General features: G+C 40.7%; 1 protein-coding gene across 2 annotated transcripts; it reads right to left on the bottom strand.

Annotated features, from left to right (window-relative positions):
- Positions 1-2,918: 2,918 nt before the first annotated feature.
- On the bottom strand, positions 2,919-9,465 carry LOC112230753 (dolichol phosphate-mannose biosynthesis regulatory protein). 2 transcript variants are annotated; one of them, XM_024397020.2, is made up of 4 exons: positions 9,391-9,465; positions 8,851-8,940; positions 8,539-8,641; positions 2,919-4,050 (listed from the first exon to the last, which is right to left on the bottom strand). In XM_024397020.2, the coding sequence occupies exons 1-4, from the start codon at positions 9,391-9,393 to the stop codon at positions 3,995-3,997; spliced, it is 252 nt and encodes an 83-aa protein (XP_024252788.1). In that variant the 5' UTR covers positions 9,394-9,465; the 3' UTR covers positions 2,919-3,994. The 2 variants fall into 2 exon arrangements, with proteins under 2 accessions (XP_024252788.1, XP_024252787.1); XM_024397019.2 differs by lacking the exon at positions 9,391-9,465 and adding an exon at positions 9,248-9,352.
- Positions 9,466-11,610: the final 2,145 nt, after the last annotated feature.

Below are 11,610 nucleotides of genomic sequence, written 5' to 3'. Positions count from 1 at the left end.
GGAGAATTTAATGTTAATTTCTCTACCATAAACCGCCTCTAATGTATTTTTAGAGAATTTGGCAGTACGTCCAACCGGCCTCACAAACCACATGTAACCACGCCAGTCCAGGACCTCCACATCCGGCTTCTTCATCTGCGGGATTGTCTGAGACCAGCTGATGAAACTGAGCAGTACTTCTGTCTTTAAGAAATCCCTTTTGTGGGGAAAACTCAGTCTGATTGGCTGGGCCTGTCTCCCCAGTGGCCCTCCCATGGCTGCACCCCTACCCATTCATGTGAAATCTATAGATTCATGTCTAATTAATTTATTTCAATTGACTGATTTCCTTACTGTAACTCAGAAATTGTTGCATGTTGCATGTATATTTCTGTTCAGTATATTTTGTACTTGAACTACCAAAGTGTTGAATAGTATTTCCATATAGATAGATATAGGACTCCAATGCCCAAAACACTGTTTTAACATGGGCAACACCATTGAAGACTTTCACCATCTTGAAGTAGTCACCTGGGTGGGAGCTTCCTATGGGTTCAGTTTTTATTTTTTTAACTAGGCAAGTCAGTTAAGAACAAATTCTTATTTACAATGAAGGCCTACACCAGCCAACGCTGGGCCAATTGAGCGCCGTCCTATGGGACTCCCAATCACTGCCGGTTGTAATACAGCCTGGATTCGAACCAGGGTGTCTGTAGTGACGCCTCAAGCACTGAGATGCAGTGCCTCAGACCCCTGCACCACTCGGGTGCCCACATAAGGAAGGACCACATAATTCCATCCAAGTCATCTGGAGGGATTAGCCAATTAATTATACACCTGAGGAAACATTCCATAGCTGTAGGTGGCAGAAAATCGCCAACCGTGGCTTTATACCTGTTCAAACAATATACTCCAGGTGGCAGTATTGTTTAGCAACTCATAGAAGTGGTAGAAGAAAAAGTACTACTTCAAACTGGAGATGGCCTCAACCGCACTGCACATGCTCTCTCAGACGCCCTAATAGGACAGATACGATATTTCAGATCATGGCAGATTCCCACATTTGCCACACAGTGCAGCCTATCTACAGTACTTCTATGGATACAGTAAATATGCTTGGAAATCAAACATTTTACATTAATCAATTGGGCCTTTTCATTCTGTGTAGACTAGTAACTAAACAATTGATATTTATCATTCTTAGCAATATCATTAGAACTCAACAGACCTTTAAACAGTGTTGTAGTACTCTCGGTCTCGGATACATTTGTACTGGTTTTGACTCTGTCTCGGGACAGTGAGGACTCGTAATTTATTCCCGAAACCAGCGGAGTAAAAAACGAATTATCAGCTTCCTTTCAGTCAGCGCATAAAACCGCTTCGCCAGGCCAAATATATAGACACCTTTCTTGAAACAATATCTTAACAGCCTTTATATATATTATAGACATGTTTGCGCAGTGGCAAACCTATAGGCCTTCAGTGTGTGCCAGGTTCGTGATTCTGAAAGGACAGCAACCGTAATGCCAGCGCACTCATGTGCGGATAGTGTACTTTTTATAAAACACAAAGGGCCAGTGGTGTATTGGAGGCTATATGCAGGTATAAACTGTATACCCAGTTATTGTTTTCAGTGGGCATTGCTTCACTTCTTAATCCCTACCGATGCGTTTCAAAGCAGTGTAGTCGAGGTATAAGACTTATCAATTATGTAGTAAAATAGAGAAATCATGCAGAGAAATCAAAGTAGCCTACACAATCGCAAAGCAGATTAAATATATTCACATGCGCCGCACACAGCCTAGTTTCAGCGAAATATCATCTGCAGGCAGCAAGAGTGCAGCCGTCAATTGGTTTTGGCATGGAGCAGCTCACAGACATCGATAGCCTTACATTACAGCATTACAGCCAGCATTACATCCGTTATTAGACAGTGGCAACGATGATGACTATGAACATGGTCTCTTGCCTGCAATGCAGTGCTGAAAACGATATGACAACAACGTCTAATGTAATTTTGAGTGAAAATCCAAAAATGTGCCAGGAAAATGCATTACAAAAAGACATTTTCACACAGGGTGCCTTTCCTTTGTGAACTTTTTCGCCAAATTAGAGTATACCCACTTTTCTGGGCACCACTACACCACGGCATAGGCACAATGGAAAGACACCAGTCACACACAGTATGGGGGGGTGGCATGTAGCCTAGTGGTTAGAGTGTTGGACTAGTAACCGAAAGGTTGCCGAGCTGGCAAGGTACAAATCTGTCGTTCTGCCCCTGAACAAGGCAGTTAACCCACTGTTCCTAGGCCGTCATTGAAAATAAGAATTTGTTCTTAACTGACTTGCATAGTTAAATGTTAAATAAGATGTTGAAGGATAAGCAGTCCATAAACTCAGACATAATACGCCAGTAGGTCATAAGAATATAAAAACAACCATTAAGCATTTCCTAATTGAAATGTACAACTATTACTTCCCATTGCAAAAAACATTTCATGTTTGCATACAAAGTAACCAGTGACCTAAAGTGGAACTGACAGAGTTTTAACTACTTTGCAGATATGAAACAGACAATCATAAAATCTGTCAAAAATATCAAATTCCCAGTTTATGCTACAAAACCATCTTTATAAGAGGTTTAAAAAATAGGTTGTATTTGACTCAATGTACCATGCCAAACACTAAGGCATTGTTGGCTGAATAGATGGATGCAGTTCAATTCATGATTAATATAATTCACCAATACATTTATATTGCTATCAGATTGTACATCACAGCTGACCTGGTACATAGTTCTGTGTCTCCATTCAGGATGTACGGTTTCAGTTTCAAAGACTCAATAATCTGGTCAAAAACATACGAATGTAACTAAGGTGAGGAATTTCAATACAATCAAACGAGCAAGGGCAATGACCACAAGTCAGTCATAACGTGGCTAATAGGCTAGCATGAATCTTTATGTATCAAGTTAAAAACACAGTAACATTAGCTAGATAGCTAGCTGCTAGGAGTATGTCATGTCATTGGAAGAGTAGGTGAGTGACCGACTTTTTGCTTTCCCAATCTATATTGCTGTAGAATTTTCGCAAATGCCTTAGTATGCGGAATTCCCAAACATTCTAAGAATTTGTGAAAATGACCATATCTAAGTGGTTGCTTTTCAGGATACATTGTTTTTTAAAAGTGTCATATTCTTCCTGGGTGTGTATCTGAACAGATTTTAATCACATGTAATGTTGCTAAAATGCTGTTCCACTTTAAAACACAACAATGTTTCACACACAAGTTATTTTCAAAGAGATGGCTAACAGCAAGCACGGCAATAAAACACACAGTTCCACACACCAGATGATTTTTTGACAGAATTACAATCATGGTCTTGGACTCGCATTCTTCTGGTCTCAGTCTTGGACCCCTTGTCCCCCTCCCGGCCTTGATTCGGTCTCAGTGGTCTCGAACACAACACTGCCTTTAAGGGTGACCACTCCAATTTATCTTAAATTGAAATGTAAAACAGTGCCTGAAAACTAAATTCAAGATGTGATGAAAAGTGATGCCAAAGTGAAACTTTGATCTGATATAGTACACTCTACAAAATCAGCAAATCTTTATCCCCTCCACATTATGAAGCCAGGTTTTATCTAGTTCTGACCACATACAGTAACAGTGAATAGCGACTCATTGATTTTAATCTCTGGCAAAATGACAATGCACCTTGAGGACAAATATAGCATCCGGAGTCATGCATTGCCAACAGCAAGGTTAAGGATTTCACATAGAGGGTCTGAATGGAGATAAGGGATAGAAGGTTGTGGACAGCAGCTCTTCAAATCTTATGTCTTTCAGTCATTAGATGTTTTCATCAGCTGTCCCAGAGAAGCAGTCCAGACTTTATTTTTAGTTTCTTCAGCTGAACTGTTGGAAAGATGTTGGAACCAGGGAGGTTCTATGGAAGCTACAGTGGCTTTAGTTCTACATCCTCAACCGTCTAACCTCTGTGATACCATCCCTCTTAGTCAACCTTCTTAGGCTTGCGATTCTTCCAGGTGACCACTCCAATGAAGGTACCTGAGGAGGAGAAGAAGATGTCTGTTTAAGGAGAATAATGTGTTCTTAAGGCCAGATTAAAATACAGTAGATGCCACACACAGAATCACCAATGTGTGTACTGCATATGGATCTGTAGTTAAAGTGGAAATGCCAGAATTTTAGAAACATTAAATCCCAACAAAAAAATTTTATTACATTTTCTGACAGGCGAGCACTTCGATTTGGTCATTTTCACACCCAAAAAAATGTATAGTAAGGAAATTGTGAAAATTCTACAACAATATAGGAGTGGGAAAGTGACTGTAGGTTTGTACAATTAAGACACTGCAGTAAATAAAAACATCTGTCCAGAACCGGCATCTACGCAGACCGGTGCGCCATAGCCAATCAGATTAATTATCTCATTCTGAAAATTAACCACATACTGTAGAGGGAAAGCATTAGTTAACAGATAGTGGTTAGTTCATTAGCTAGTTAACGTTTCACACAGATTGCCAGGGTTCAGTAAGCAACTAAAACGTTATAACTTGAACGGCAAGGAGTCGTATACCAGTTCATATTTAATCAAATTTTATTAGTAGCATGTGCCAAAAACAATGTGGTGTAGACCTTAGTGAAATGCTTATTTACGAGCCCCTAACCAACAGTGCAGTTGAAAAAAAAATACAGATAAGAATACGAGATAAAAGTAATTAAAGAGCAGCAGTAAAAAATTATATATACAGGGGGGTACCAGTCCAGAGTCAATGTGTGGGGGCACCGGTTAATTGAGGTAGTATGTACATGTAGGTAGAGTTAAAGTGACTATGCATAGATGACAACAGAGAGTGGCAGTGGTGTGGCTGGAGTCTGACAATTTTCAGGGCCTTCCTCTGACACCGCCTGGGATAGAGGTCCTGGATGGCAGGAAGCTTGGCCCCAGTGATGTACTGGGCCGTTCACACTACCCTCTGTAGTGCCTTGCAGTCAGTGGCCGAGCAGTTGCCATACCAGGCAGTGATGCAACCAGGCAGTGATGCTCTCAATGGTGTAGCTGTAGAGCCTTTTGAGGATCTGAGGACCCAGGTTTTGTCATGCCTGCTTCACAACTGTCGTGGTGTGCTTGGACCATGTTAGTTTGTTGGCGATGTGGACACCAAGGAACTTGAAGCGCTCAACCTGCTCCACTGCAGCCCCGTTGAAGAGAATGTGGGCGTGCTCTGTCCTCTTTTTCCTGTAGTACACCATCATCTCCTTTGTCTTGATCACGTTGAGGGAGAGGTTGTTGTCCTGGCACCACACGGCCAGGTCTCTGACCTCCTCCCTATAGGCTGTCTCGTTGTTGTCGGTGATCAGGCCTACCACTGTTGTGTCGTCAGCAACTTTAATGATGGTGTTGGAGTAGTGCCTGGCCGTGTAGTCATGAGTGAACGGGGAGTACAGGAGGGGGCTGAGCACACACCCCTGAGGGGTCCCCGTGTTGAGGATCAGCGTGGCGGCTGGGTTGTTACCTACCCTTACCACCTGGGGGCGGCCCGTCAGGAAGTCCAGGATCCAGTTAAAGAGGGAGGTGTTTAGTCCCAGGGTCCTTAGCTTATTGATGAGCATTGAGGGCACTATGGTGTTGAACGCTGAGCTGTAGTCAATGGATAGCATTCTCACATAGGTGTTCCTTTTGTACAGGTGGGAAAAGGCAGTGTGGAGTGCAATAGAGACTGCATCATCTGTGGATCTGTTGGGGCAGTATGCAAATTGGAGAGGGTCTAGGGTTTCTGGGATAATGGTGTTGATGTGAGCCATGACCAGCCTTTCAAAGCATTTCATGGCTACAGATGTGAGTGCTACGGGTCGGTAGTCATTTAGGCAGGTTACCTTAGTGTTGTTGGGCACAGGCACTGTGGTGGTCTGCTTAAAACATGTTGGTATTACAGACTCAGACAGGGAGAGGTTGAAAATGTCAGTGAAGACACTTGCTAGTTGGTCAGTGCATGCTAGCAGTACACGTCCTGGTAATCCATCTGGCCCTGCGGCCTTGAGAATGTTGACCCGTCTAAAGGTCTTACTCACATCGCTGCGGAGAGCATGATCACACAGTCTTCCGGTACAGCTGGTGCTGCTCTCATGCATGTTTCAGTGTTATTTCCCTCGAAGCGAGCATAAAGTAGTTTAGCTCATCCGGTAGGCTTGTGTCACTGGGCAGCTCTTGGCTTTGCTTCCCTTTGTAGTCTAATGATTTGCAGGCCCTGCCACATCCAACGAGCGTCAGAGCCGGTGTAGTACGACTCGATCTTAGTCTTTTATTGACGCTTTGCCTGTTTGATGGTTTGTTGGAGGGTATAGAGGGATTTCTTATAAGCGAATTGGTTAGGTTACTAATGTTAGCTCATCTGATGTTGTAACGTTAGCTAGCTGTCTGACTATTAGCAAGCTAATTGTCACACCATAAACTTTTGATCAGATGAGTTGGCTAATTTTGCTCAACATTTCTCTGGCTAGTTAACAGAGAATTCAATCCAGCTAGCAAGATACTTAACAATGCTAATACTTGTTCCACTACACTATCTCCCTCACCTCAAACTTTCCAAAATTCCAGTTGTTTTTCAGTTACAGCTCATGAAGTACGCTTTATCACCTTCTCACCCCCGTCTCCGTGGTCAGGCTTCTCACCTAACGTTACCTCTTCATTAATCGTTCAGGAGACACGCTGCTGCAACTGCCTTTCTACTCTATGCTGTCTTTCCAGAGCACGCGCTTTCTACTCTATGCTGTCTTTCCAGAGCACGCGCTTTCTACTCTATGCTGTCTTTCCAGAGCACGCGCTGATGCTGTAACTAGCAAATTGGTTGTCTCTTCTCTCTTCAGTAGCTTGCTGCACTGCATTCTGCTGTTATGTGAACGATTGGCTGAGCCTTGGATACAGCCAGTATTGCTCCAAACGCGCATTACTCATCCGTTTACAGCCAGTAGTGATCCAAACCACCTCCCCTCCCAAACTTTTCTCATTGGATCTACACAAATCTATGTCACCTATATTTTGGATTCAAAACTACGAATTTCGCCGAAAGGGGAAATGCATCCCCTGTGCATCCCTGCTAATGAGAAAACATTAGATAAACCCTCTTAAACTGTTTCAGCTAGTTGGCCTTCAAAATTGCACTGATAAACGATGGGGATAGTAGCCTGTTCGTACTTCTGCAATGCATGCTTGTCAGAACCCACATTTTGACAACTGAATGAGAACTTTTTACAAAATAAACAAAAAAACTTAACTGCGAACCAGCCACTGTATTATTTTGAAAAAAATATGGCCCTTTATAATGTCCACTTACGTACATAGGATACTGTATATATCATTTTAACAATAAAACAAAAGAGATAAATACTATTTGTTCTGCCTTTGCTGCTATGCTTGCATAATATGCTGCGACCCTAATCAAAAGGCATTTAATAACAAGTTGTTGTGACATTTAAACGTAAAACATGTTTATTTTATTTTATTGCACTGCATGGATCTCCGGTGTGGTTAAATGCAGCATTGCTGTATGGTGCACTCAAAATGTATTGTAGTTGAATAGCCAGCTTAGGCTACTGCTCTGGTTTTGCTGTAATAGGCTTACATGTTCCTCCTTTGCAGGTTGTTTTTTAGTTATTCATTGTCAAGCTTTAAAAAACAAAACCATACAGCAACAATTTAGTAGCATAGCTAGGACTGTGGCATGTGGCTGTACTCTATCCCTCCACTGTGCGCTGTAAATGGAACACAAATGCAGCGCAATTGAAGTTGAATTCACCTATGCAACCACACCAGGCAGTAATTTCATAAAGTAGATGACTCGACTGACTCATTTATACTCGCTTGTGCGTAATATTCAGACTGCGGGCCTTGTGTTTGACACGTGTGCTAGCCTCTTACCCACGTTATGACTGACTTTGCCCTTGCTAGTTTGATTGCACTGACATTCCCAGCCTTAGTTACAGTCATCCATTGTTCCCCAAAAATATTTCTGTAATTACAACTGAAACAGTGCATCCCAAATGGGTGAAGGCAGCAAACAATGTACCAGGCCAGCTGGGATTTACAACCTGATAGCAATATTTATTTAGACTACCAAGAAATGTATTGATGAATTATATTAATCATGTATTGAACTGCATCCACCTATTTTGCCAACAATGCGTTACTGTATGTCATGGAATCTTGACTCAAATATAACCTCTTTTTAAAACCTCTTATTGAGTTGGTTTCAAAGCATAAACTGGGAATTTGATATTTTTGACTGATGTTTGTTTCATATTAGCATAGTAGTTAAAACACTGTCAGTACCACTTTAAGTTCTGGTGATTTGTAGACCACCAGATAGACATCACAGTAGCACCTAGCTCAGGGAGATCCTTGTGAACAAACAGAATGCCCTAGAATACATAGATCCTATGTCTATCCAGTTCTTTCGGATCTACAGGCAGGGAACAGGGAAGGGGCCAAAACACTGGATTAGAACCCATCCAATGCAGCATTCCAGAACTCACCGACACTGAGCAGCAGTATCAATGCTGCGATCCCAGGTAGAATGACAGAATACTCCCGTTGAAGAAAATACTGGTGGGCCACATGATCGCTGTCCACGAACGGCTGGAAAAGGTACATTAACAGTCAAGTTAGTCAGTGGACACAAAAACGATTTCAGGCAACACGTTTAATTTGCAGATCTAATCTATAGCCTGGTCCTAGAATGGATTGTGCGGTCTTGGAAAACCATTGGTATGCCATGGCAGGTGTTGGCAAAACAGCACAAACAGATCTTGGACCAGAATAGCAGATCTAGGCTATAAATTACCTACCAGAATGATTACCCATATTGTGTAGTATGTAAACAACAGGAGGCTGAAGCCAACAAGGCCCATGCCAACTGCTTGGTCTGCCCCTGTGGCCTACAAGAAAGTAAGAAGTATGAGGTTAAAAATAGCTAAAGCATCATATGATTAGATATTATTACTAATAATAAGAACACTTAGTACGCATGGCTAGATAGCTATACGTATAAGATGATTCATATAGCTAACCAGGTAAGCTAGCTAACACTACAAAGTTTAATTTGATAATCCGGCAAGGTGATAAATATACCATGCATGACACAAAAAAAGACAATAGTGTGATAGATTGCTGTAACTACCATACAGTAGACAGGTTTGAGAGATTATCTAGGAAGCTAGCTAGCTAATTCAGTTTAACATACACCTTTTCTGGCTTTGACATGGTCTCTGGAGCTTCCCTAACGACATTTTACCAGCTAATCCGTATATAATTAAATATATTTGTGGATATAAATGAAAATGGCAGCATTATGCAGGGTAAATCACAACTTTGTGTATTTCTCTCACCATTTCTGACGTGTTGTTTCCGCGTATGAATCACTTCCGTAAACTGCGAGGTGACCCGGATGTGGAAGAACATATACATTTTTTCATTGTCACGTGGCCATTACAGTGAAATACCTTTCTTGCATGCTCTTTTCCAACAATGCAGTAATCAATGTCAGTAGTACTATAACGAAAAAGTTAAGTAGAACAAAAACACATAATGAATAGAAATAAGATGACCACGAGAAAGTAAGTAAGCTATATACATGGTTTTCTTGGGAGTCGTAGTTGTATTAAAAAGGTTTCCCACTCTTTGGTGTATGCCAGCATCTATAAAGGTTTTCTGTACAAGTCAGGCAGACTAGAGCATCTTGCCAAATGGTGATTCAAATTGAAAATAATTATGTTATCATAATTTACAACTAGGCCTGCTACATACATAACTGTTCTTCCGTTTGTCAGTGGTGTAAAGTACTTACATAAAAATACTTTAATGTACTACATAAGTAGTTTTTGGGGGTATCTGGACTTTACTTTACTATTCATATTTTTGACAACTTTTACTTTTACTTCACTGCATTCCTAAAGAAAATGATGTACTTTTTACTCCATAAATTTTCCCTGACACACAAATGTACTTGTTACATTTTGAATGCTTAGCAGGACAGGAAAATGGTCCAATTCACGCACTTATCAAGAGAACATAGCTGGTCACCCCCGGCCTTTGATCTGGTAGACTCACTAAACACACATGCTTAGTTTGTAAATGATGTCTGAGTGTTAGTGGTTGCACCTGGCTATACATAAATAAAAAAACATCTAGAAAATGTTGCTGTCTGATTTGCTTAATATAAGACATTTTAAATGATTTATACTTTTACTTTTGATACTTGAGTACATTTTAAACCAAATACTTTTAGAGTTTTACTCAAGTAGTATTTTACTGGGTGACTTTCACTTTTACTTGACTCATTTTTTATTACGGTATCTTTACTTTTACTCAAATATGACAATTGGGTAGTTTTTCCACCACTGCAAATACTTTTAGAGTTTTACTCAAGTAATATTTTACTGGATGACTTTCGCTTTTACTTGAGTAACTTTCTGTTAAGGTATCTTCACTTTTACTCAAGTGTGAAAATATGGGTACTTTTTCCACCCCACCACTGCCATTTGTCTATTGCTGTTGGGTTACCTCTCAAATTAGTAGGCCTACCCATAATAGAGTAATACCACCTATGAATCTATTTCAACATCCTCTTTGGTTAATGTGAATGTGGCCACCCAACATCTTGTCATAGTTGTACCAGCTGGAGGATTCATGACTAGACATCTCGATCACATGTAAGTGATGGGTGTGTCCTTGAGATCCTAGTGTACACATGTAACTCAGATATATTTACACTACAAGATGGAGTCAAAGTAACAGCATGATCATCACTGAGGTATAGACTCCTATATGAAATTCTGAGCTACATTGTATTATGGATGTGTAATAAATCAGCCCAAAAGTTTTTCAGATGCCCAACAATAATTTTATTTCCACAAAATATGACATTTACACTGTTCCACTAGACATTTACAATCTAAAATAGGAAACATTAGAATAGTGTGTAGAAATATAGTTCCAATTCATCATGCCACAGTGTACCTCCACATGTGAGTTTAAAGTGATAGAATAAATAGATTTTAGGAGAAAAAATGAAGATGAGAAAACTTTGGCGCAATCCTGTAAGTGTATGTGTAAATAAATATCTCACAATAATTCTGGAAAGTCTGATAAAATGGTCATTTCAATAGTCAAGATAGTTGTCCAGACCTATGTGCTGTTATGAATCTTGGAATAGCATATCTGGTCCCCGTTCAATCATGGTTCCTCTACCTACTGAGCTGATGAGCCTCAGGAAAGGCCCATGTGAGGTTTTGAACCATGAAAGTGATTTACAGTACTCCCCCTCTATCTTTCAGAGAGCAATCTCAGAGTGTTGACTGCCATCCTCTACCTACTGTACCAAGTTATTCAACCCACAACAAGGAGGGGATACTCTGGCAGATTTAAAATGCAATGACACATATCTGATGATGTGCTGCACCAGAGAAATCGCACCCTGTGTTGATTCATTCATATTTCAAATATGCAGGATAAAATCCTTGGCGCTCCATTCATGGCAGCAGAACCTCATGTTAACATGGTTCTACTCTGGTTACAAACAGTCAAGTACGTAGGAAAACAGAACCCAA

Source organism: Oncorhynchus tshawytscha, linkage group LG33 (genome assembly GCF_018296145.1).
Source record: "Oncorhynchus tshawytscha isolate Ot180627B linkage group LG33, Otsh_v2.0, whole genome shotgun sequence".
Lineage (NCBI taxonomy): Eukaryota > Metazoa > Chordata > Actinopteri > Salmoniformes > Salmonidae > Oncorhynchus > Oncorhynchus tshawytscha.
The sequence above is the reverse complement of the archived record's forward strand: the minus strand, read 5'-3'. Positions and strand labels throughout refer to the sequence as shown.